The sequence below is a fragment of the Ustilaginoidea virens genome, chromosome 7, assembly GCF_000687475.1.
Source record: "Ustilaginoidea virens chromosome 7, complete sequence".
In the NCBI taxonomy this organism is placed as follows: Eukaryota; Fungi; Ascomycota; class Sordariomycetes; order Hypocreales; family Clavicipitaceae; genus Ustilaginoidea; species Ustilaginoidea virens.
Window position 1 is genome coordinate 1,730,320 of NC_057322.1, and position 24,440 is coordinate 1,754,759.

The 24,440-nt window shown below is 58.7% G+C and overlaps 10 protein-coding genes across 10 annotated transcripts; 6 read left to right on the forward strand and 4 right to left on the reverse strand.

Moving 5' to 3' along the window:
* Window positions 1-439: 439 nt before the first annotated feature.
* Window positions 440-867, reverse strand: UV8b_08149 (uncharacterized protein; the record flags this gene model as incomplete). The annotated part of the gene is made up of 4 exons (XM_043145646.1): window positions 440-460; window positions 521-602; window positions 676-785; window positions 865-867. The coding sequence occupies 4 exons, from the start codon at window positions 865-867 to the stop codon at window positions 440-442; spliced, it is 216 nt and encodes a 71-aa protein (XP_043001581.1).
* A 415-nt stretch (window positions 868-1,282) lies between these two features.
* UV8b_08150 (uncharacterized protein) lies at window positions 1,283-1,805 on the forward strand (the record flags this gene model as incomplete). The annotated part of the gene is made up of 2 exons (XM_043145647.1): window positions 1,283-1,343; window positions 1,414-1,805. 2 exons carry the CDS (start codon window positions 1,283-1,285, stop codon window positions 1,803-1,805), a joined length of 453 nt encoding a protein of 150 aa, XP_043001582.1.
* Window positions 1,806-2,727: 922 nt separating this feature from the next.
* Window positions 2,728-4,124, forward strand: UV8b_08151 (uncharacterized protein; the record flags this gene model as incomplete). The annotated part of the gene is made up of 2 exons (XM_043145648.1): window positions 2,728-4,017; window positions 4,050-4,124. The coding sequence occupies 2 exons, from the start codon at window positions 2,728-2,730 to the stop codon at window positions 4,122-4,124; spliced, it is 1,365 nt and encodes a 454-aa protein (XP_043001583.1).
* Window positions 4,125-4,571: 447 nt separating this feature from the next.
* On the forward strand, window positions 4,572-6,681 carry UV8b_08152 (uncharacterized protein; the record flags this gene model as incomplete). The annotated part of the gene is made up of 4 exons (XM_043145649.1): window positions 4,572-4,715; window positions 4,827-5,594; window positions 5,832-6,163; window positions 6,549-6,681. The coding sequence occupies 4 exons, from the start codon at window positions 4,572-4,574 to the stop codon at window positions 6,679-6,681; spliced, it is 1,377 nt and encodes a 458-aa protein (XP_043001584.1).
* Window positions 6,682-8,971: 2,290 nt separating this feature from the next.
* Window positions 8,972-11,332, forward strand: UV8b_08153 (uncharacterized protein; the record flags this gene model as incomplete). Its single annotated transcript, XM_043145650.1, has 2 exons — window positions 8,972-9,287; window positions 9,540-11,332. 2 exons carry the CDS (start codon window positions 8,972-8,974, stop codon window positions 11,330-11,332), a joined length of 2,109 nt encoding a protein of 702 aa, XP_043001585.1.
* Window positions 11,333-12,087: 755 nt separating this feature from the next.
* UV8b_08154 (uncharacterized protein) lies at window positions 12,088-16,180 on the forward strand (the record flags this gene model as incomplete). Its single annotated transcript, XM_043145651.1, has 2 exons — window positions 12,088-12,477; window positions 12,554-16,180. The coding sequence occupies 2 exons, from the start codon at window positions 12,088-12,090 to the stop codon at window positions 16,178-16,180; spliced, it is 4,017 nt and encodes a 1,338-aa protein (XP_043001586.1).
* A 323-nt stretch (window positions 16,181-16,503) lies between these two features.
* Window positions 16,504-17,592, reverse strand: UV8b_08155 (uncharacterized protein; the record flags this gene model as incomplete). The annotated part of the gene is made up of 1 exon (XM_043145652.1): window positions 16,504-17,592. One exon carries the CDS (start codon window positions 17,590-17,592, stop codon window positions 16,504-16,506), a length of 1,089 nt encoding a protein of 362 aa, XP_043001587.1.
* Window positions 17,593-18,049: 457 nt separating this feature from the next.
* UV8b_08156 (uncharacterized protein) lies at window positions 18,050-20,182 on the reverse strand (the record flags this gene model as incomplete). Its single annotated transcript, XM_043145653.1, has 6 exons — window positions 18,050-18,157; window positions 18,642-19,216; window positions 19,323-19,578; window positions 19,695-19,742; window positions 19,812-19,981; window positions 20,095-20,182. 6 exons carry the CDS (start codon window positions 20,180-20,182, stop codon window positions 18,050-18,052), a joined length of 1,245 nt encoding a protein of 414 aa, XP_043001588.1.
* A 108-nt stretch (window positions 20,183-20,290) lies between these two features.
* On the forward strand, window positions 20,291-20,569 carry UV8b_08157 (uncharacterized protein; the record flags this gene model as incomplete). The annotated part of the gene is made up of 1 exon (XM_043145654.1): window positions 20,291-20,569. One exon carries the CDS (start codon window positions 20,291-20,293, stop codon window positions 20,567-20,569), a length of 279 nt encoding a protein of 92 aa, XP_043001589.1.
* Window positions 20,570-22,292: 1,723 nt separating this feature from the next.
* Window positions 22,293-23,405, reverse strand: UV8b_08158 (uncharacterized protein; the record flags this gene model as incomplete). Its single annotated transcript, XM_043145655.1, has 1 exon — window positions 22,293-23,405. One exon carries the CDS (start codon window positions 23,403-23,405, stop codon window positions 22,293-22,295), a length of 1,113 nt encoding a protein of 370 aa, XP_043001590.1.
* Window positions 23,406-24,440: the final 1,035 nt, after the last annotated feature.

The following is a 24,440-nucleotide window of genomic DNA, read 5'->3' on the forward strand; positions in this document are numbered from 1 at the left end:
GATGCTATGTGACGGTGCGTTGGATGGCAGGTCCGCATGGCATGCGCTGGCGTGCATCTGGCTCGGATTTCGGTCGAGCTGCCCGGCCCGACAAAAAGGCTTGTCGGCCGCCCCTCCGTCTCATGGTGCATGTCGGCCTGACGTGCCCGGCTTGTCTCATCGTCAACCCGTCGCCAACACCGCAGGAGCAGCAACATGTCTGTCTGCCAGGCCCATGGTCCCCTGCCCGAGCTACTACCGCCCGCTGCGCCGACTCCATACCGAGCCTGCCCGCCCTTTTGTGCAAATCATCCCCCCCCCCCCCCCCTTCTACCAGACCACCACGCCAGCCATCGCCTCCCCCAACTTCGCACCTCCCGTCATTACCCTTCCCCCCCAAACGCCGCAGCACGCTCGCCAAACCCCCTCCACCAAGAGCACGAACAGCAACCCCTGCCGTCTAGTTTATCAGGATCGAGGCCTACCGCACGTCAGCGAACCCCCAGGCATCGCGCCTCGGCCCCCCGTTCATCCCACGTACCGCCATCAGCACACAGCATATGCTTATGTAGGGGCTCAGCCGCTCGCCGACCCTGGCGCTCTTCCAGAACACGCCCATGACGCTGGGGACGCCCCCGGTCAGCGCTGGCGGGGGATTTTTTTGAGTCATCGCAGGAGCTGGCGGGTTCGGCTTACCCGTTCTTGTGGCGGTCCATGATGCCGGGCGTGAAGTGGTGGACGTAGGCGCTCGTGCAGATGAGCAGGAGGAGCACGAGCAGCAGGGAGCGGAAGTTGAAGAGGGCGGACTGGGTGCGGGGGAGGAAGGGGTTGGTTAGCTAGCATTTGCGAGGGTTGGGGGCGGCGTGAGGGGGGAGGGCAGCGTACCATGGCGGTGGGCGGACTGGCGGGGAGGTGGAAGCGGGATGATTGTCGAGCAGCTCGGGGATGGAAATTGTTGTGGTTGTAAATGTGGTGATGATGATGATGATGTTGAAGCTTGTGCTGGTTGGCAGGCAAACCACGGACGACCACGGCCGTACTGCGTAGGAGGAGGTAGGTTGGCGTGGGGCAGCTGCCAATTGCGCTGCGTGGATGCTGGAGCAAAGATTCGCCGAAGCCGAGCCCGCCCCGGTGACCGCATCCTCGAGCAAAGATGCATGCTCACACATTCTCACGCCAACCTGGGAGTTGCAACATTAACCCCCGGCCCACAGAGAGCATCATCGCCAACGCGTTCCAGACGAACCCTCGTCTGTATTCCTTCGCAGAAGAACACCCAGCATCGCCAACCCGCCCCACCAACATGGAACCCCGAGCAAGAGCCGGCAAAAATGTCGGCAAAATGAACTTTTCCCACAACGAGCGTACGCCGCGTCCCCTCCCCTTTTGTTTTCTCACCCAAAACATCAAGCTCATCTGCAAGCGGGCGCCCAGTCGCTCAGCTCCTCTACGCGCACGGCGACGTCAAGAACCCCCTGCCCGAAACCATCCGCGTGCTCGACGAGATCCTCACCGACTTCATGCAGTCCATCGCGTTTGAAGCCACCCGCGCGGCGCACTACTCGGGCCGCCAGAAGATCAAGTACGAGGACTTTGAGTTTGCGTTCCGCAAGAACCCCGCCTTCCTGGGCAAGGTGCAGGAGGTGTTTGAGAAGCAGAGGGAGATCAAGAAGGCGCGGGAGATCCTGAGAGACGGCGAGGACGAGATCATCAAGGACGCCGCCGAGGAGCAGAAGAAGAGGGAGAGGGCGCGGCCCGAGGAGGAGCTGGGCGAGGCGGATGACGATGTCGAGGCGGAGGCGGATGCGCTGGGGAAGAAGAGGTAGTGCGGGTGAGGCGTGGGAGGGGAAGGGGGCTGCCTGCATTGGGGCGGGCGTTTGGACACGAGGCAGGCGTTTTGGCATCATTTTGCTTTGGCGATGGCATGGCGGGGGCGTTTGGGTGAATTGGCTATTCGGGCTGTTGCGATGGGGCGTGTTTATGAGGCTGCATGGGAAACTCGTCGGTGACGGTTAATGGTTGTTTGCGCAGCGACATTGATGCGTAGGGCAGCTGCCTCTCGATGCTCTTGATAATGGGCTTGACGGAGCCGCTTCGCAGCAGAGGGCTTTGCCGGTGGATGCCGGTGGATGCAGGTTGATGCTGCAGTTTATGCATGTCTAGACGCGTCAACTGTCACGCATTCGATGGAACCCGCCGAAGCTGGCAGCCGATTATCGGCGCCGACAGCGCCGACAGCGCTGCCACTGCGCCACTGGGCACGCCGTTGGCCCTCACCGCAGCCACCAACGGTGGCCTGCCATGGGGTCGTGATGGACTGGTGACGAGCTCGTCTGCAGCGTCCATGCACTTGCACCAAGGAGCCACGCCGCTCCGATTCCGTCCTGTCCATTGCCGTCCATGTAGTCGTCGTGGTTTGGCGTGCCGTCATTACATAGCACTGGCTTCGCTTCCATGATTCTTGCCAGTTATCAGGATATATATCTGCCGGCCACACTCTTGTCAAGAAAACCCATCCCAGAGTGACCAACTTGTACAGGCGTCTCAGAAAAGGCTCGTCGTCGAGACAGGCATTCCAAGTAGACGGGTTTTGCTCCCTGCTCGAGTTTTGTCACGTTTCCCATTCCTCCGCGCTCCTTGGATGACGACCAACTGCCGATGCCTTCGCCAGAAGATGCGGTGATTCGGCCGCGTCCGACAACGACGACGTCGCAGGAAACGCTTGCAAACACTGCGCCGCTCCATGGAATGCAAAGGGCCTGGTCCCCCGACGGCCGGGGCAGTGCCAAGCTGCAGGCAGCAGAGTTTCAGAGACGGTCTCCGAGCCCGACGTTGAGCAGTCATTCATCATCATCATCATCATCGGCTGACGCCGCGGATGCCTGGGGCGGAATGCGCAAGGGGCAAACGTCGCTGGCGAAGCGGTTCTGGCTCGCAAACAGACCAGCCTTGCTGGTTGCCCTCGCGCAGCTGTTTGGCGCGCTGATGAACCTGAGCGCGCGCCTTCTGGGGCTGCAGGGCCCGGGGATGAGCCCCGTGCAGATGCTGCTGGTTCGGCAAGGTGCGACTTGTTTGTGCTGCGTCGCGTACATGTGGTGGAAGGGTATTCCTCATTTCCCCTATGGGCAGAGGGGGATTAGGGGGCTTCTCGTCGCTCGAGGTTGCGCCGGTTGCTGCGGCATCCTCGGCCTGTGGTGGTCGATGATGTATCTGCCCCTCGCAGACGCCACCGTCATTACCTTTTTGGCTCCCGGGGTCGCCGGCTTCCTATGCTACTTTTTGCTCGACGAGCCCTTCACGCGTCTCGACCAAGCGGCGACGCTCGTGGCCCTGGCGGGCGTGGTCCTCATTGCGCAACCCGCCGCCCTGTTTACCGGGGCTTCTTCTTCGGCCGAGGGGGGGCACGGCTCGACGGCCGGGGACGCTGGCAGCCCGCATGGCTCGGTTCCCGGCGCACATGGTGATGCGACGCCTCAGGAACGGCTGTTTGCGGTCGGTGTAGCCCTGATCGGGGTGTTTGGCGCCGCAGGAGCGTTTGCCACCCTCCGGGCCATCGGGAAGCGTGCCCATCCGCTCATCTCGGTCAACGCCTTCGCCGCGATAGGCACCGTCATGAGCATCTCGGCCCTGGCCCTGGGTCCCGTTTTGGACATTGGGCAACCGTCCCTGCGCTGGATGCGGCCAGCTTCGCCGAGGCAGTGGCTGCTGCTGCTCTCGCTGGGGGCGGCGGGCTTCGTCAACCAGTATCTCCTGGCGGCTGGGCTCGCGGCGGACAAGTCCAACCGGGCAAACGCCATGGTGTACACGCACATGGTGTTTGCTGCGAGCTTTGATCGGTGGATCTTTGGGCACCGGATGGGCTTGGCGAGCCTGGCCGGGTGCACCTTGATCTTGGGGAGTGCCCTCGGGGTGGTGCTGATGAAGAAGAGGCCGCCGCGCACGACCAAGGCTGAGGATGTGGGAAGGCGCAGTGATCGGGACGGCGTGGCTGACAGGTCGCCCATGCTCGTCGTCGGCGAGGCAGGCCACGCCGATGATGTAAGTCTGCGTGAATTTAGATAGATGGGTAGGGGTTATCATCGCTCGGCCAGGGCAGAAGAGCAAATGGTCTCATCATGAAGCAAGCAAGCTTGCCCGAGTGTTGATTCGTGCCGCTGCATGGCCAGACACAGCCAGCGTTTCCCGCAGCGACCGCATAAAAGGAATGACTTGACAATGCCATGCGTGAGCAGGGTGCTCGAACGATAACAAGGAATGTTTTGCTCGAAAATGCTAAAAAGTAGAGGGTACCTCTATAGTGTTGAGAATAAGAAGTCGGCACTTGTCGACACAAGTCACGTGACCCCAAGATACCTTCCGACGCGACAAAACACCGACGACAAAAGTTGCAGGGTTGCGTCGCGCCACGGAGGAGGAAACCCGTTCGCCAAAGAAGAGCAAATCTCGGCCACCTCACACCGTCTTCACCCGTCTTCGCCCGTCTTCGCCCGAGGCAAAGCAAAAACTCCTCCGTCACCGTCCATTACATCCATTACACCTCGAGTGAACGAATCAACGGAACTCGTGGGCGCGTCACCACCAAACGTGCCAGAATGGTCCAGATCAGCGAAGTCAAGGGCAACAAGCGGGACAACCGCACTGCTGCCCACACGCACATCAAGGGTCTTGGCTTAAAGTCGGACGGACGCGCTGAAAAACATGCGGCCGGGTTCATCGGCCAGGTTCCCGCTCGGGAGGTACAGACCAAACGCCAGACGAGAAGCATCCCCCCCCCCCCCTCCAATAAAAGCGTCGCTGATCAAGCCACTGACATTCTTTTTTTGTCCTTTTCCTCCCACCTATTCTAGTCATGCGGCGTGGTTGTCGACCTGATTCGAGCTCACATGATGGCAGGCCGAGGCGTGCTGCTCGCCGGGGGCCCCGGCACTGGCAAGACGGCTCTCGCGCTGGCCATCAGCCAGGAGCTCGGGACAAAGATCCCCTTTTGCCCCATTGTCGGCAGCGAAATCTACTCGACCGAGGTGAAGAAGACGGAGGTGCTGATGGAGAATTTCCGACGAGCCATCGGGCTCAAGGTCAGGGAGACCAAGGAGGTGTACGAGGGCGAGGTGACGGAGCTCACGCCAGAAGAGGCCGAGAACCCGCTGGGCGGCTACGGAAAGACCATCAGCACGCTCCTCATCGGGCTGAAGAGCGCCAAGGGGCAGAAGAAGCTGCGCCTGGACCCGAGCATCTACGAAGCGATCCAGAAGGAGAGGGTGACGGTGGGCGACGTCATCTACATCGAGGCCAACACGGGAGCGTGCAAGCGAGTGGGCAGGTCGGACGCCTACGCGACCGAGTTTGATCTCGAGGCCGAGGAGTACGTCCCCATCCCAAAGGGGGAGGTGCACAAGAAGAAGGAGATTGTGCAAGATGTGACGCTGCACGACCTGGATGTTGCCAATGCCAGACCGCAGGGGGGCCAGGACATCATGAGCATGATGGGCCAGCTCATGAAACCCAAGATGACCGAGATCACGGAGAAACTGCGCGCCGAGATCAACAAGGTGGTCAGCAAGTACATCGACCAAGGCGTGGCTGAGCTGGTGCCGGGTGTCTTGTTCATTGACGAGGTAAAAAGCCAAAAAGCCAAAAAGCCTTGTTTTTTGGGGAATTTGGGAAGGGGAGGGGGGGGACCATTCTCGTCTCTTCTTTATGCACCCTATTGTCTCAAAACCACCCCCCCCCCTTCTTTGCCCTTCCCCTTCCACCCCCGTTTCCCTGCCTTTCTGGAACATGCTCCAAGAAGGCTTGCTGTGTGCAAAGCAAGAAAAGGCTGACCAAATTGAACTAACTCTTCCGACAACCAGGCACACATGCTCGACGTGGAATGCTTCACCTATCTCAACCGGGCGCTGGAGTCGCCGATAGCGCCCATTGTGGTGCTGGCGTCCAACCGTGGAATGTGCACCATCAGAGGCACCGATGACATTGTCGCCGCCCACGGCATTCCAACCGACTTCCTGGCCAGGCTGCTCATCATCCCCACCGCGCCCTATCAGCCCGACGAAATCAAGCAGATTGTGCGCATACGGGCGTCCACCGAAGGCGTGGCCATCACGGACCCGGCTATTGACAGGATTTCCGCCCATGGCGTCCGGGTTAGTCTGCGCTATTGCTTGCAGCTGCTCACTCCGGCCAGGTATGTCTTGCGGCGCTCTGCCCGTCCCTTTGCCTCCCTTTTCTTTTTTGCCAAACCACTTCTGCTCCCGCCTCTTCCTGCCCCAGCCCTCTCTGGGGGGTTTCTTTTCTTTACCCGCCACCGCCGCACACACACACACACACACACACACACAAAGACACACAAAGACACACAGACACATACACACACGTATGCCTCTTCGACTCTTGTCGCGCCGGCGGACGTCCAGTGATGCCCGTTTTGCCCTTGGTGCCAGGCACCCACCGACACCACCGACACCGACACCGACACCGACACCGACACCGACACTTTGCCGCTCCGTGTCTTGGTAATGACCATTATGCCCTTGTCTCAGACACTGTCGCTGACAGGAACAACGCAACAGCATTCTAGCAAAGGCCAACGGCCGCTCACAAATCGATGTCCAGGACGTGTCCGAGTGCGAGGACTTGTTCCTCGACGCTCGCCGTAGCGCCTCACTCCTGGGCAGCGAAGCGGGACACGGCTACATTTCGTAGCCTGTTTCTTCTCGTTTCTTTCCAGCGTGGGGGTCCTTTTTTTTTTTTTTTTTTTGTCGGGACGCTCGACAATGCACGTGGGGGGTCAAGTATTCAATGCGACTGGCGTCATTCGTCTGATTGTGTGTTTTTTTTTCTTTGTCATTGCCTTTTTTTTCTTTTCTTCCTTTTTCGTTTTTTTTTTTTCTTTTTTTTCCGTTGTTCTTTTTTTGCGTTGTTCTTTTTTATAAAATGGAAAGAGGGCAGAGATTGGGCGTCGGCCGGGACTTTTGGGCGAAATCTATTGCTTTTTCAAAAATACCTGGTTTCACGCACATTTACAGATGCGCTGCTGGATGCTGCCCCTGTTCAACCCGAAAACGAAGAAAAGAAAAAAAAGAAAAAAAAAAAAGAAAAGAAATCTCCCAGGGCGAGGCGAAAGAACAGCTAGCCGTGGCAGAACCCCAAGGGAGGAGGCAAGGAGGGCCAATCACGTACAAAGGCATGTAGAAAAAAAGACACAATAAAGGGTGCTAAACTAAAATGCTCCCAAAGGGGTCAACCAAGCCTTGCAGGGCAGGGGGGGGGAGAGAGAGAGAGACAAGCAAGGGGCTTTCATTTTTGTTTCTCTCGACCCAAGTCTATGTCATGGCAGGTTTCTTCTGCGTGGCATGGAACAAAACCCGCGTCGCCTGGCAAATGTGAGACGAGACATTCAGGAACTCGGAATAACGCACCAGCTACATACAGCCTGCAGGCAAAACCGCAGCTGCCATGGCCATCCTTGCCTTTGCCCTCATTCATCGGAAATCGTTCCTTCCTGCTGGCCCCCCCCCCCCCCCCCCCCCCCCCGCCTCTCTCCCAACCCCGTCTCACTTGGTCGACCACGCAGCTCACGTCCTTGCCCGAATCCCTTTTTTTTTTCTTTTTTTCTTTTTTCTCTCTTTCCCCGTCCTTTTCGGAGTCACCCGGCTGGTGGGTGGCACGCACGACATCCACACTCTTGCAGAGAGTCCTTTTCGGTCCAGGCATGGGGGGGCGTGGATTTACATCACGTGCGGCAAAGGGGATTAGCCGTGTTGGGATGATCCGTAGTCTCTTTGTCTCAGATATTGCGCTGCATTCCAGAGCCCAGAGCCCAGCCAACTCGCATTCCTGCGGGGGCCAGCCTTGGCCATTGTGGACAGCGAGGTTGGGGCGGGTACGGGTATGGTAAGGAGCCTTCTTCATCTGGACGGCATGGGGAAAAAAAAAGCCACACGGTGGCAGGCCCGGGTTCCATTCGTTCGCGAGGTCCAGCAGCTTCGGGGCGGCCCAGACAGGCGATCTGTCATGATGATGGTGGCAGACAGGCTGGCAGCAAGTAGTAGTAATGGTCAAGGTCGTAGTGGCGGTGGGCAGTAGTCATCCACGGCCAAGTTGACAACAAACGGGATGTGATGGCTGAAGCTAGAACAGCGTCGACCCTTCTCTTCTTGTATTTTCTTTTTTTTTTCCCCCGACGTTTCGCTCCGAGGCCTCTCAGGACCGGTCTAGCCAAAGTACTCGTTGTTGGAAGGAGTATCTGGTCTTTGGGAAAATCCCGCCGGCTTGTCAAGCGACGTTGCGTGGAAGCGGCTGGGGAAAATTGGGTGTCCAGGTTTAGTCCCCGCTCGGCAAAGAAGGGGCCCAGCCTTCTGTTTGGTGCGATCTTGTCGATTGAAACCTTTGAGCCAGCATGGGGCTGGTAACTAAACCCACTCTGGTGGTCTCCCGAGACATGTATGGATGCCCACTGGTCCGTGGTCAAGGCAGTCCAAAGAGCCAGATAATGGCGGTAGACCAGCAGGCCAGCAGGCCAGCAGACCAGCCAACTGAGTCACCAGCTAGCCATGAGCTTATCCAAAGGCGGCTTGTTGGCAAACCACTGCTCGCTGTCAAAGAGGCTCATGTGTACTGTACGTGAATGTAATAAGGCAGCAGAACCAAGCTTGGAAGAGTGGGAGCGGTCCAGCAACCGCTCTTTCCAGCCATTCCGGGATTCTGGCATTCTCCCGTTTCTTCTTTATCATCCCTCGTTGTTCCAGACTTTTCTTCTTTTCTTCTTCTTCTTCTTCTTCTTCTTCTTGGCATTTGATACTCTTTGTTGCTGTCCAGTAGTTGTCGAATAGCATCGTAAAGCCCTCACCCTTCAAGCTTGAAGCTCGGGAGGCAACGGTGTTAGTTGGGAACGCAGCTGCGGGTATATCATCCCATCCCTTTTTTCCTCTTCTTCTTCTTTGTTGCCTTTCACCCCCCCATCGTCCTTTGCACCCCAAATGTGCACCGCATCATGGCCCATATAGAACCCTCGGCTGCTCGAGAAATGGAAACCGTAGGTGCTTTTGTTCAACGCCACATCAGCCTGGACAGGAGCTTCAGAAGCTGCCGAGGTTTCGACCTGGCATCTGACGGTAGACACTCTCCTAGTCCCTTCAGAACGGGCTCGGGGAGGAAGAGAGCGTCGTCGACAGTGAGCGCCGTCGAAGCTCATCACGGCATGTATGAGCCGGTCGGCGTCAACCCTCCCAGACAGATTCCCCATGAAGTCTCCCGGGACCTGATCTGTCTCTGTGCGCCGGCACCCAAGATCCCCAGGCCAAGAAACGGTGAGTTTCGATCGGAATTCTCTGCATTCCAGTTTCCACGGAGAGACGTAGAGAAGCCCCTTGACTGCTCAAGACGCAGTCAGAACCTTGCCTCTAGGACTTTATTTTCTTGAGGGCTAGATGGCAAGGCAAAACTTTCCAGCAGCGAGTTTGGCGTTTTTTTTCTTTCCTTGCTTGCTTGCACTCTTTCTTTTCTTTCTCTTCCCTTTTCTTTTGGCTCTGCCCTTTCCTTCGGCTGACGAATATTGTCAGCGTTCATCTTGTATCGCCAGCACCATCAATCGCAGGTTACAGCAGATAACCCAAAACTCTCAAATCCCGAGATATCCAAGATAATCGGGGACAAGTGGAAGCATGAGAATGACGATGTCAAGGACAACTGGAAGAAACTTGCCGAGGAGGAGAAACAGCGACATCATCATCAATATCCCAACTATCGATACCAGCCGCGACGCGGTAGCAAGGCTCATGGCAACTGGACGGGCACTTCACCAGCAGATGAGCATGGGCGATGTTTAAAATGCCATGGACAGTCCATCTCCACCCCCAGGACGCCCCTCAACCCCGTTTCGTCATCATCTCTCGGGCATTTCGGTTCCTTGTCCCAGTCACAGCCATCTTTGCGACATCTGGACACGGGCGTCTCATCACGCCGCTCGAGTTTCGACCAGTCTCCGACCAGCACCCTCCCGTTTCCTCGCCAGTTCTCTCTGCTTCGTGATGCCGACTATAGCGAACCGAATTCTCCAGAGACGAAAAGACGGCGTGTCAATGATGTGGGCGGGTACCACGCCATTAATGGAGCAGCAGGGTCGTATACCATCAGACCGCCTCCCGAGTTGGGACGCACACCACCAGATGGAGCTGCCAGTTTGATGAGAAGTTACACAGGGACGACCCTGCCGGAGCTGGCAAGCTTTCCAAGGTCCCAGAGCGGTCCCATGCCCATGCCTCCGCCTCTTCGGCCTCCCGAATCCTCGAAATGGCCTGTTGATGAGAAAGGCCCAAGCCGTCGGCATAGCGTGTTTGATCAATCCCTTCGCCTACCCCCTCTGCAAACGCCCATTCCCCCCTCGCCCTCTAGGTCGCCGGTGGTGGAGGATAAGCGCGTGAGCATCCCGTCATCAACGACATCACCCGTCTCAGCGATCAAGAGCAGCCAGCATACAGGAAGCCTCAACACCAGAGTGACGACGAGGGAGCCCGTATTGACCCAGAAGATTGGCATCCTCTCAACCATCACTGAGCCGTTGCCTCCTGCAGGTCATCATGGGCTACGCGGGCGCAAGCGCGGATATTTTATTGCTGTTGAAGGGACTGACCCAAAGAACCTTGATGAAGTCGGTCGTTTCCTAGAAAAGGTCCTGGTCGCGAGTGGCGATGTTGCTCTCAAGGTTTGGGAAAACGACGAATCTGTCGATTCTGAAGGGGCCGAGCTGAGGGCGACTACCCGCCGCCAGGGAATCGAGGCAAAGGAGGCAGTTGCCAGCGTTAGAGATGACTTGCTCTCGAGATACTTTGACACCATTTTGTCATGGCGTCAAAAGTCAAAGCAGATTGCCTATCATGTCACGGGCGGACGCTCAATGGGAGATGCTCCCAACGGGGGAGAATTCGAGGGTTCAAGGGTAGTGCAAGCACTGTCGACAGAGGCATGTACTCCTCCACACGACGACAGAAGCCCTGAAGCCGGCCCGAAGACGCCGGTTGCTTTGGTGAAAGGTGGGCACAGCCTGACCGTTGCGGACAGTTATGCATCGGCAATGCCCATCTCGGACAAGTACACACCTGAGGACCACTGGCAGTGGCTGGTCAGTCTCTGGCGAGGCACACCCCATGCCGACCTGGTGGTGCAGGTTGAGGACTGCCAAGAGAAGACCGGCTCCGTGGCGACAGTGGACGTTTCAAGGAGCATTGGCCTGGTATTGGTGAGAATTCCGAAAGAGAAAGGGTTAGATGAGGCAACAGAGCGGAGGTTGGCATTCGAGGTCATGGAATGGATGCGAGACGGGCCCTTTCGTGAGGATTTCGCAAGCAAGTTCTAATGGCTCGCCTGTTGTTGTGCTTGTCGTCGGCAAAGCGAATGGTACGAAGTAACGAAGCTCCCCCATCACAGTAACGTCATGAAGTTAGATTTCTGTACCGCAATTCTAGAATAAGGAGAGAGAGAAAAGAAAAAAAGACAGGGAGAGAGAGAGAGAGAGAGAGAGGCCAGATTTCATGGGGAGAATTAGATTCACGTTAGGAAAGGCAAAGGACCCGTTTCTGCGTGAGAACCTGGGTAGGCGTGTAACAGCATTTTGGCATCACAATGGCCCGCTGATGAAAAAAAGGCAAATCAACTGATGGCAAGCCAAATTGGCTATAGAGCGGCTCGAACTTGGGGCTTTTCAGATTTGCTCGTGTTGGAAAATCCATGCGTGATGTGATCCCAGCCAACCTCGGGACTTTTTTTTTTCGTCGTAAAGCATCTCCAAAGCTTGATGCCTCGCTTGTAAGGCCATTGTCAAGTCGGTCATATCACCTTATCAGCCCATCAGCCACCAGCCACCAGCCCAGCCGGATGTGGCGCATTTCCCTTCTCGGGGGCTTAGGCTGGTGAACGCGTCGGGCGGATACAAACAATACATATGTAGCAACTGGTTTGCAAGCGCAGCGTGCTCGACGAGCGGCAGACCATAACTGCCCCTGACAACCTGACAAGCAGCATCACCCATCACCAATACAGGATCCTAGGCTCAGCACAACAGCTCTGCCGCGACGGCATCACCATGTCCCCACGCCGTTTACACAACTCATAATGCCGGATTTCAAACCTGGCCAAACGGTCCAGCTTAACGATGGCCGCCGAGGCACTGTTCGATTCGCAGGCCAGGCCAGCTTTCAGGTCGGAGAGTGGATCGGCGTTGAGCTCGAGGAAAAGACGGGCAAGAATGACGGCAGCGTCCAGGGCGTGAGATATTTCGATTGCCCCATGGGATACGGCATGTTTGTCAAACCCATGATGGCAACCATCATCGCACAAGCTCCGAGCACAAAGCCAGCCCGGAAGCCAGCCCGCCCAAACAGCTTCGCTCCTGCAGCAGTCAAGTCTGCGCCCAGCGGAGATGTTGCACTGGCAAAGAGAAGAAGTTTGAATGCGCCAAGTCCCAGTCCGGTCCCCAAGGTCCGACGAACCAGCTTGGTGAGGGTACGGACGGACAACCTTGCCGACCCTGATGTGAAAAAAAAAGAAAAAAAAAATCTTTAACGCGTATCTGTAACAGTCTCCCGTGAAATCGCCAACGAAGCAGCTTAGTGCCACGTCCAGTGCTTCCGCCTCTCGAACAGGCACGCCCTCGAACGCAAGGGTTCCCTCCGCATCTGCGACTGCCGGAGCTTCCAGAGCTCGCACGTCAACAATCACCCATCGAACATCAATGGGACCGCCTGCCGTCGTTGCTTCACGAACTGCGAGAGTGTCATCCATCTCATCAGTGGCGTCCAGGACGGGCGGGCCTCATGCGAGGTCTGCCAGCGGCGTCCGTCCACTTGGCCCTTTGAGGAGCCTTTCGAGGCCGGAGTCCGGCCGAAGACCCTCTGCCGACTCACAAACTGGGCGTGACAGTGGCTCTGCCGACGATGCTGGTCCCGGCTCTCCCGCTAAGAGCGAAGCAGAGATTCTATCACCCCAACCGACGAGCCCTGTCGCAGCGCGCGCCCATATCCTCGAGAGGATTGTCTCTCAAAGACCCCCTCCCGGGACCTCTTCGACGCCGCCGCAAGCGAGACGACCGAGTGCTCCATCGGCACCCCGAACAACTGGTTCTGCCACGGCAGCGAATCGTGAAATCGAGGACTTGAAGACTAAGCTGAAAGTGCTGGAACGGAAACGCATGGAAGACAGAGACAAGCTGAAGCAGCTGGAAAAGGTGCAGGGTGAACGGGACAAGTTTGAAGCAATCATTCAGAAGCTTCAGCAGAAATACCAGCCTCAACAACAGGAATTAGCCGAATTGCGAAAGCAAATCAAGGAAGCGGAAGCGAAATTCGAATCCATAGAGGCAATGCAAGCCGAGCATGATACTGCCCTGGAGCTGGCTACCCTTGACCGGGAGATGGCGGAAGAAACAGCTGAAGTATTGAAAATGGAAGTTGACGCACTGAAGCAAAAGTCGGAAGAGCTTGAATTGGAGGTGGAGGTTCTCCGCGAAGAAAACTCGGAATACAGCAAGGGAATGACACCGGAGGAGCGAGCAAGCACCGGATGGCTCCAAATGGAGCGCACCAACGAAAGGCTACGAGAAGCTCTCCTGAGGTTGCGAGACCTGACGCAAGATCAAGCGGAGGAATTGCGAGATCAGATTGCTGGCCTGGAAGAAGACGTGAAAGACCACGGCCGCCTAAGGGAGGAACAAGCAGCAACAAAGGAGAAGCTGGCCCAGTCCGAAGCAGCCGTCGACGACCTCAGGCAGCAGCTCGATAATGCCCTTGGGGCCGAAGACATGATTGAAGACTTGACGGAGCGAAACATGAGCATGTCGGAGCAGGTAGAGGAACTCAAAGCCGTCATTGAAGACCTGGAAAGCCTGAAGGAAGTCAACGACGAGCTGGAGGCAAATCACGTGCAGAACGAGAAGGAGCTGCAAGAAGAGCTGGACTTCAAGGACAGCGTCATTGCCGAGCAAGCGCGACGGGCCGCGCAACAGGAGGAAGCGTTCGAAGACATGGAGTATACCCTTTCGCGGTTCCGCGAACTCGTCACCAGCTTGCAGAGCGACCTGGAGGACATGCGGGCGTCGCAGGCCGTTACCGAAGGCGAATCCGACAAGTTGAACGACCGCTCACGGGCAATGATGGATCTGAACATGAAACTTCAGCTGTCCGCGGCCAAGGCGCAGGTCAAGACGATTGACCTGGAACTGCGCCGACTTGATGCGCAAGAGGCCGAGCAGCATCTCGAGATTGTCAAGCTCTTCCTGCCGGACACGTACCAGGAGGACCAGGACTCGGTGCTGGCGCTGCTGCGCTTCAGAAGACTAGCGTTCAAAGCCAACCTTGTGGGCGGGTTCATAAAGGAGCGCATCAACGGCCAGCCTCACCCGGGCCACGAGGATGACGTTCTTGCCGGATGCGACGCCGTGGACAAGCTGGTGTGGGTGTCGGCCATGTGCGACCGCTTCGTCAACGACATGAGCCACTGCACCGTGGACAAGTTTTCCAAGTACCAAAACTCCCTGCTGGAGCTGGAACCGGTGGAGCGGGCGCTCAACGGGTTGGTAGACGGCCTGCGCCGCGACGACCTCAAGGAGAAGAAGTGCGCGGATGACCTGCAGCGGACCATTGCTCTCATGTCGCACCTGGCCGAGGTGCACGTTTCCGACGACCTCGCGAGCTTGGCCGACGACATGCACATGTCGTCGGTGATTGTCCAGAGCCACCTGGACACGGCGGCGCTGTGCCTCGGCATCGTACGGGGCATGGTGCAGCGGGCGCTGCCCTCGGAGGGGGAGCCGGAAGACGAGGCGGCCCAACAAGTGCTCGCGAAGAAGCTCGAGGCAGCCATGACGCAGACCAGGAGCACCAAGGTCGTGTCCGCAAAGACGGTGCGTGCGCTGCAAGACCTCAAGGCGAGGTCGCTGTGCCTGCCCCCCGACACCAAGGAGGCGCTCGACAAGTGCGCGACGGCCACGGGGGAGCTTGCCAGCATGGCGCGAACCGTCGGCGACGGCGTCCACGCCTTGCTCACGCGGGACGAGGGCCGAGCCGAGCCGTTTACGCTGGCTGAGGTCCAAGGCGCCATCCACCAAGCAGTGCTGGACGCCACATGCACGAGCGAGCCGGACAGCTTGTCGGCGTACCTGGGCAAGCTGCGCACAGTCACCAGCCAGATCAACGAGCTGGCCGCCCTGGCCGCGGATCTCGGCCGGACGCAGGAGTTTGACGTGCACGCGGCCCCGTGGAAGCTCCGATGCCAGGAGCTCCAGGCTCTCAAGACGGTGCCCGTGGACGCCGAAGAGGAGCTGCGACGGCTCAAGGAGGAGCACAACGAGGCGCGCAGGACCATTGCCCAGCGCGACGAGCACCTCAGCACCGCAACGCTCAAGATCGAGACGCTCGAGTCGCGGATGCGCGACGCCCGCGCCAACGTGGAGCGGATCGGCGGCCTGCAGTCGCGGCTGCAGGCATCCGCCGAGCAGGTCGCGAGCCTCAAGGAGGACATTGAGAAGCAGGACCGGGAGCTCAAGACGCTCGAGGGCGAGCGCGACAAGTGGAAGAAGGTGGCGAGCGAGAGCCGCGCCTGCGCAGACGGGGCGGGCGGCGCGGCGGGCGCCAAGGCGGGCCAGGAACGGGCCGTGGCCACGGCGCGCGAGATGGACGCGCTCAGGAGGGACGTCGAGAGCCTGCAGTCGGCCGTGCGGTTCCTGCGCGAGGACAACCGCCGCGCCCGGCTGGCGGAGCAGCACCGCGACCACGACTGGCTGGCGGAGCCGCTCAAGAAGCCCGCCGGCGTGGCGGAGCAGCGCCGAGCGCTCGTCATGGCCGAAGGCAAGGACGCCCTGGGCGAGCTGGTCAAGCTGGCCACCTCGGCCACCGTCTTCCGCTTTTCCGACCTGCCCAAGGACAAGCTCAAGTGGCGGCCGGCCCGGTCCACGCCCCAGTACCACTCGGCCAGGCAGCAGGAAGACCTGGCCGCCTGGAAGTCGTGGCAGGGCTCGGTGCTCAAGAAGTCGTCGCTGGTCGTCGGCCACGCCGGCACCCGCGTGGGGGGGGGTCCCGCCGCGCAGCTTCACATCAGGTTCCCCGACCGGGGGGGGAAGATGCCGACGGGATCGGGCGCCGGCCGAGGCGTGCACGTGGTCGACTGCCGCGAGTGGGAGGCTCTGCAGGGCAACAGGATTGCGGCCATGTAAAAGCGGCAACAAGGTGTATTGATGTATTCTACTTTTCTGTTCTTGTTCTTGTTCTTGTTCTTGCAGTGAAGGTATGGGGCCACGAGCACGATGCCACAAAAGTCGACTTGGTCCGGTGCTTGCGATACCCCAACTGCCAACTGGGGATGCCGTTGATGTAGTTGATGGAAAGAACTGCCTGCCCCGCCGTCTTGTCTGTATAAAGAAAAAAAGGCCAAACCCTAGGTTTTCTTTCCACACCCGCGCACGCCCTTTTTCTTGTCGTTTTCTTTTCTTTTCTTTTTTTTTTTTTTTTAGCCCACGTAGTAGGAGTAGCCCGGCGGTCAAGCCCTCCCCTTGCCCTTCTTGTCCTTCTTCCTCCTCGTCGCGGCGCCGCCGCCATCTTCGGCCGACGCCGCCCCCCCCCCGGCCATCAGGGCGGCCATGGGATCCCCCCCCATCTGCATCTCCTTCATCATGTCCCGCAGCAGGGTCTCGGACACGCCGCCGCCCGTCAGCGCCGGGCTCAGGTACGGCAGCCACTCGCCCATCTTCCAGCCGCGCGGGACCGCCGGCCGCGGGTAGGCCGCCCCCTCGGGCGGCTCGGCCAGGCCCTTCATGCGGACCCGCAGGCCGGGGCTGCTCTCCGTGGTCGGGCTCTTCTGCAGCTGCTTGGCGACGAGGGCGTACAGGCGGTGCTTGGAGACGGCGGCGTCGGGCTTGAGGGCGACGCGCACGCGGCCCGGGTTGGCCCAGTCCTTGGGGTGCGTCTTCTGCGGCTCGAAGAAGGTGGGCAGGCGGAGGCGGGCGCAGGCGGAGGCGATGTCGTGCGCGAGGGGGTTGGCCACGGCGAGGGCGGCGGCGACGCGGCGGCCCTGGGCGCGGGACCGCGTCGCGTCGAAGTAGACGGGGTAGAGGCACTGCGCGGAGCGGTACTGGTCGGCGTCGTGGGGCGGCAGCTGCTGCGGCTGCTGCGGATGCTGCGGAGGAGGAGGAGGAGGAGGAGGAGGCGAGGGACGGGGAAGACGAGGCGGTTGCAGCTGCTGCTGCGGCGGCTGGGCGGCGGAGACGCGGCGCATAATGTCCGAGTCGGCAAAGTCGGTGTCGTCTTGGAGGGACGCGATGTCCGGGACGTCCGGGTCGCTGTCGGAGACCTCTTCGACGCGGGGGTGGGCCATGGTGATGCTGAGCTGAGGTGCTGGGAGGGAGGGGTGGGATGAGGTGGGATGAGGTGGGATGAGGTGGGATGAAGTTGGATGGAGGCTTGGCGGCGGACGAGGTTTCGGGCGGTGTGGATGGCGGATGGCGGATGGCGGCTGGAATCCTACGGCGTGGCTTGTGCTGTACGGGGCGCGGCGGAAGTTGCGGCGGAATCTGTGGCGGAATCTGTGGCGGAATCTACGGCGCACTTGGTCTTGGCAGCGCGTCTGCATGTCGTCAACTGCAAATAGTGCCACTGCAACTTGCAGGCGCCCGCAACGAGGCACCTGCGACAAGGCACCTGCAAGCGAGGGCCCAAGCAAGCCTCGAGTCTGGATCAATTGAAATTTGCCGCTAGCAAGTCGCAGCCAGCCAGCGCTGCCCATAGGTGCATGCATCCATCGCCAGCCCAGAGGCCCGTCTCCCGCCAAGCCAGAGAATACGCGTAGCAATAAGAGACGACGACGCGTTTTAATCACCAGAGTCTGCCTGCTGAAACAGAACCGACAATGCAAGCAAATGCAAGCAAATGCAAGAAATTGGCAAGCAATGCTTTAAAAAAACGGCAAAAAACCAGCAAGTCAATGCAAGGCCTGCGCGTCTGGGACAGCGTCACGCGGGGTTGCACATCAGGTTGGTTCGGGTGGCTGCGCGTTTGTGGATAATTTCTTTTTTTTTTTTTTTTCTTTTTCAGTTGGCTTTGATATTGGGGTTCTTGAACCTCGTCCCGGGGGGGTGGGCGTCCTCGGGAAACTTGCAGAGGGGATGTATGCAGAGGCCGTCGCGGATGCTGGGACACTGCGGCAAAGGACGGTCAGCGAGACATTGGTGATGGGGGCTTGTTGGCGTGAGGAAGACGGAAGGAAGGGAGCTGGGGAAAAGAAGACGAGAAGAAGTAGTAGAAGAGAAAACGGCAGAAGAGGATAGCAGAGGATAGCAGAGGATAGCAGAGGATAGCAGAGGATAGCAGAGGATAGCAGAGGATAGCAGAGGATAGCAGAGGATAGCAGAGGATAGCAGAGGATAGCAGAGGATAGCAGAGGATAGCAGAGGATAGCAGAGGATAGCAGAGGATAGCAGAGGATAGCAGAGGATAGCAGAGGATAGCAGAGGATAGCAGAGGATAGCAGAGGATAGCAGAGGATAGCAGAGGATAGCAGAGGATAGCAGAGGATAGCAGAGGATAGCAGAGGATAGCAGAGGGATAGCACAAGAATAGCAAAGAAAAGAAGAAGAGAAAAAAAATCATAAATAAAGACGAAAGGCGGAAACAAACACGCACGTGGTGCCCGTATATACACTCGTCGGAATCGCACTCCTGCCCACTGGCGCACGGGTTCTGCCGCGCCAACACGGCAATGGCCTTGAGCTCCTCCCCGCTGGGCCTGTAGTCGTGCACAAAGAAGCACGAGTCGCCCTTGGCGCACGGCCCCCGCAGGAAGTGGTTGTTGCACAGCCTGTCCGCCTCCCGGCGCTTCTTGACGCTGTCCAGGGCGGCGACGCTGACGGTGATGGGCTCGTCCAGGCCGCGCGGGCCGGGGCTGCTGGCGGGGCTGGCGGTTCGCGGGCCGGCAGCCCAGGCGCCCGTCGGCCAGGCCGCGGCGGCCCTGTCGGCGAGCCTGTCGCTGCGGAAGACGTCTCGTCCCAGGTCCGTCGTGGCGATGGCGCTGGCGCTGCTGCTGCTGCTGCTGGCTGCGAGGTCTGCCGCGGCCGGGGAGCCGTGCAGGATGGAGAGCCGCCGGCGCCTGCCGTCCTGCTCGGCCAGGTCGTCCAGGAACGAGGCGTACGCGGCGTCGGGCGCGATGCCCATCAGGACGTGTCTGCAGCTGTGGTTGCTCATGTGCCACTTGACGGTATCTGCGTCACAAAGGCGTTGGCCAAAAAAAAAAAAAAAAAAAAAAAAAAAAAAAAAAAAAAAAAACCACAGAGCCCCGTTGCGCTGCTTGTGGGTGGGCAACAGTACCCTTGACCTTGGAAGAGACGCAGTCCTTGCCGTAGCCAACGTCGACAAAGTCAAACGCAGCCTCGGCTTGCGTGAAGCCCAGGGCAAAGTCCCTGACGTCGGCCAGGTCCCGCCCCAGCGACTTGGCCAGGCCGCCAAAGTTGGCCACGACTTTTGCGACAATCTCGACATCGTCTGCGCGCGCGCCGCAGTGGGCGGCGATGGCGTCCGCCTTCTTCCCGCCCTCGACGCCTTGCTTGATCCACAGGTCGCGGAACTTGTGGGGGGGAAGGGGGGGGGGGGGTTTAGACGTCAGCGAAAACGAAAACAGGCAACCACCGGGTCGCCGCCATTTGGGTGGGAGGGAGGGAGGTCGGGGGGGGAAGGCAATACCAGCAGACCGTTGCCATCGATGGCGACCAGAACGTAGCCGTTGCGGCCCTGCAACCCCGTTTCTAGTCTCTGCACGGGTCGGCAGGACTCCGTCGGGTGGAGCTGCCGGCATCGTACCCTTAGCTCCTCGTTTTGCCTTGCGTACCGGTCGGCCCGAGCTTCGCTGTCGGAGAGTCGGGTCTGCAGATTGCGGTTCTCGCGTTTGCAGTCTTGCAGCTCGTCGGCGAGCTTTTGGCTTTGGTGGCGAAAGGGGCCGACTCGAGCTTGTCGCAGTACATCAGGACGTCCTGTCGAGCAGGTTAGCCGGCGCATGGGCGTGTCTGCCAAAGTGGCCCGGCTGCCTGGGTAGGCTGCCTCTGGCTGTTCCTGGGTCTCTGCAAGGGGGCGAGGAAACGCGTACCCGAGCCAGCCGGGTCCGAAGCATCCCTCTGCTGCTGGATATCCCGAAACCGCTGGACAAAGTCCCCGAGATTCGACGCAACAGCCATGCCGGTCGTCAACGGAGGGGCGGGCGTGCGTCGTGGCAAGACGTCGACGCTCGTCGTCCACCCGCGCAAGCTGGACACCCTTGCGCGAGGTAACGGCCCCGGCTCAAGATGGGGACGAAGAGCAATCGCGCAAGCCAGCACGGAAGAGAATGCCCGTCGGCGGGATCGACCAGAGAAGCGGCCAGGCGCAAGACCCGCGCCGAGAGGAGCTGCAGCCTCGCCCAGGCGTCTCCTCCAACACCCCCCCCAGGTTACTCGCAAAGCGTCTGGTGCTTCTTTCTCGAGGAGCCCCGCGGTCGGTCGACCCGGAGTTGCGGCGCGCAGGCAAGGGCAAAAGCACCAAGGCACCCTCGGGCGTGGTGTCGTGTCGGCCGAAACGGAGACTGAACCAACTGTTTTTTTTTTCTTTCTCTACTTTGCCGCCACCGAGGCGTGATTGTTCTTGATTCGCCCCCGGGACAATAGACCGAGGAAACGCTCGTCATCAGAGGGCGCGGCAGGGCAAGGACGAATTGCCGAATTGGTATTTGTGGTCTTGGTATTGTCGTCAAAGGGCGTCTCTCGCCAACTGGTTCCTCCCTCCTCTCTCGCGGCAAGTGACGCACGTATGGGCGCTTACCGGGATCGAGCGAGGCTGAAACAAACGTGGTCAAAAGCACCGTCGCTTGACTAGTATCTGCCATGGTCACTGGTCACTGGTGACGGTTCAATGTTATTTTCGGCGGTCGCGAAGGGAGGTTTTTTTTTTTCGATGTGCTCTCGTTGTATGGATTGCCAACCTGGTAGCTCAGCTAGGCGCGCTGTTCCTGCGTTTGCCAGTGCCGGCTACTGATTGGCCAGGATCCAAGATCCACCCGCTTTTGCTCTTCCTTATTTCCCATTTATGCCCTGGCATGGCCCCACTCTCCCGGAGCCCCTCGCAGCAAGCAGGTGTTCCCCCCCCGGATTTACTCCGCCATCCGCAGGTATGAAGCCTCTGGATTGCCGTGGCCCGTCTGCGGTCGGAATGCAACTAGCAATGAGCAGCTTGCATGGCTTAGGGCGGGAGATCCCTGCAATCCATCCCCCCAGGCAGGTATTTTACGGCGCCGGGATTGGATGTGCCGTGCCCGTTGCTGCTTGCCCCACCGGCAAACCTCGCAGAAGTCCCCGCCGCCAAGTGGCCCTGGTTCCCGCCCCCCCTGTCTTAGCTGCAGCAGCCCGCGACGCCAAGCCTGGGCTTATTAGCCTGGGCTTATTAGCCTGGGCTTATTAGCCTGGGCTTATCCATGACTAGCAGCAGCCAGCCGCTCACGAGTCGCAAGATATCGGCTCGGGGGCCGTCGTGATCTTACTGCACCTCTTGATGCGCTTGCAATCTGCCAGCACCCAACTGAATGACACGTACCTCTCCAAGCCCTGGGCCATTCCGGGCCCTGCATCTGCTCGGTACCTACTCCATGAGCTGCTCCACCGCATCCAACCAGACATGACATCACCAACACCCTCGGCGCACGGAACGGAGCTGTTTACACCGCCCTTCTTGCGCTGGCTTGACGCTCTGCGAACTTGGTTGGGTCGGTGCCGAGGTGCGCCGGGCGAGTGTCTGGGCGGCGGAATGGGGATGCACGGTGCAACGTGCAGTTTTGCTGGAAACGTCGGAGCACTGTTTACCGGGAGAGGGAGAGGGAGAGGGAGAGGGGAGAGGCGCTCGGAAACAGCACATGGACCGGGGAACACTGGCCAAAACGGATGCAAACGCTCTGGATCAGCCTGTGCCCAAAGTCTTTACGTCTGTTTTCTGCTTGGCTTTGTGAAAGTAAGAAGAAGGAAAAAAAAAGCAGATCAGACTTCCCGGTATGGTACCGTGACACTTTGGAATTTTTATCCAACCTGGGAGTGTATCATGTATCATGGTTTCCCCAACAAAAACACCTGCGTCTGCGTCTCCGAGCCGGACGATATAAATAACAGCAAAGGAATATGTAAAAAAAAAAAAAAAAAAGAAAAGAAAAAAAAAGAAGAAGAAGAAGAAGAAGAAGAAGGAAAAGAAAAAGAAAGACGAAACCAACATGAATAACAACCCCGCATCACAACATAGGTCGACCAGGGTGCATCACCCATCAAAGACCTAGCAAACCCTCCCCGTGTATGCCTTCCACGCAGCAGAGCGATATCGCTCCGCTTCGCCTTCCGGATCCCCGGCCTTGAGAATACCCCGGCCGACAATGACAATGTCTGCCCCAGCCGAGCCGATAATCTTTTGCGGCGTGTTGTACTGCTGGCCCTTTCCGTCGCCCGGGACCTTGGCATCCTGGTCCTGGTCCTGGTCCTCTGGCGGCAGCTGGCAGCCGGGCGTCATGTGAATGAATTGATCGTCGGGATGCCTGTTGAGAGTCTCCTGCGAGACGAAGCCCATGACAAAGTCCTTGTGCTCTCTGGCAGCGTCCACGCAGGCGTCTGTGTACTCCTTGTTCATAAAGTTGCCCGCCGAGGACATCTGCGCCAGGATGAGAAGTCCGCGGCTCAGAGGCGCTTCTTCGATGCCGGGGAAGAGGACCTCGTCAGGCCCAGACGTGGTTTTGCTCAGCCGAGGCGAGTCGGCAGGCTCGTATTGCTGCGTGACTGTCGTGACAGAGACGATGCTGCCCTTGCGTCCGTCCTGCGGCGCCTGCGGGGGCCTCCTGTCGACAGACTCGTCGTCTTCGTTGCTGGAGCCCGAGTCATCTTGTTCCGAGTCGTCTGCCACGGGGGTGCCTACGGAAACCGACGTCTTGACTTCGTAGGGATATCGTTCGAACCAGCGGCTGGCCGCGTTCGCCAACGAGCTAACAGATGCCTTGCCGGGGACCATGTTGACGTTGACAATGTGAGCCCACTCGATGATGCGCGCAGAGCCACCGGTGTACTGCAGCTCGACCGTGTTTCCAATGTCTCCAAACTTGCGATCCTCAAATATCAAGAAGCCGTGGCGACGGGCCAGCGAGGCCAGCTTCGCGCCAGTGCCTGTTTGAGGATGAAAGTCCCAGCCTGACACCATGTCGTAGTGGGTTTTGAGCACGACGATGGACGGGCCAAGCTTGTCGGCAAAATAAAGCAGCTCCCTGGCGGTAGCGACATCGGCGCTCAAGCACAAGTTGGACGCTTTCAGGTCCATAAGCTTGAAGAGATAGGCGTTCAAAGGGTGAGTGGCAGACTGCGCTCTGGAGGAGTAAGTCGCCTTGAGAGTCGGATGCGACGCCATCTCGGGGCAATTTTCTGGGCAAAAAAGAAGAAGAGGGAAGAAAGAGAAGAAAAGAGAGGAAAAGAGAGGAAGGGGGGAATATGAGGGAGGCGAGGTTGGAAAGATTTGTTGGCTTCGTCTGATAAACCACCCCGAGGTGAAAAAGGAAAATCTAGGTATTTAAATGTTGGTCGCCTCTGCTGACGGAGCAGCGGCAAGACGCGCCCCTGATGAACTCGCGCGCAACAGCGTCGGGGTATTCCAAAGTCGAGATTAGCGAGCCTCGACAGGCTGGGTTTTTTTTTTTTTTTTAGGGGGGGCGTCGTTGGGAGTTACGGGCTGGTGCGAGGTTGGCGAGCAGCCATGCAGAAAATGGGCGATCGGAGATTTAACCCGTGACGAACGGCAGTTTTGCAGTTTCGGTTTTGGTTGCGGCGGCAGTGCAAGGTACCAGACCGTTCCGAAGCTACTCGAGCGCAGGATTGGGCCCGAAAAGCGCCGTGCAGGCTACAGAGTAACTAGACCATGCGCACCCAGCCTGGCGTGCCTCCAGCTTTTCTTGATGAAGCTCTGCCCTACAATTGGGAGCCGCGGGACTGCGGTCAGAGCTTGGGCGAAGGCGAACCAGCAGCGTCGACAGAGGTAGCCAATGTTTATCGGTGCCAGCGGGCGGATACGATCGAGTCGACGTCGTCAAAGTCTGGTCATGAATGCTGATGAAGAAGGGTAAGAGGCAGCAACTACTCGGTCTCGGTACGGGTTGGTGCGATACTGCGAGACTGCGAGACTGCGAGACTGCGAGACTGCGAGACTGACTGATTAAATAGCAACCCTCGGGGGGGGGGGGGGGAGGGGAGTGCTCTTTAATTCGAATGCTCGAGAAAGTCTGGTATGGTATGTATGTATGCAGAGTGGTGGCGGCCGGGGACTTGATATCCGCCAGTGGCCCCAAAAAGGCTCGAAAAAACGAAGAAAAAAAAGACCAAAAAAAAAAAAAAAAAAAAAAAAAAAGAGGAGGAGGATTTCGCAGTCGAGCCTAATGGGTCCACCAGCCCG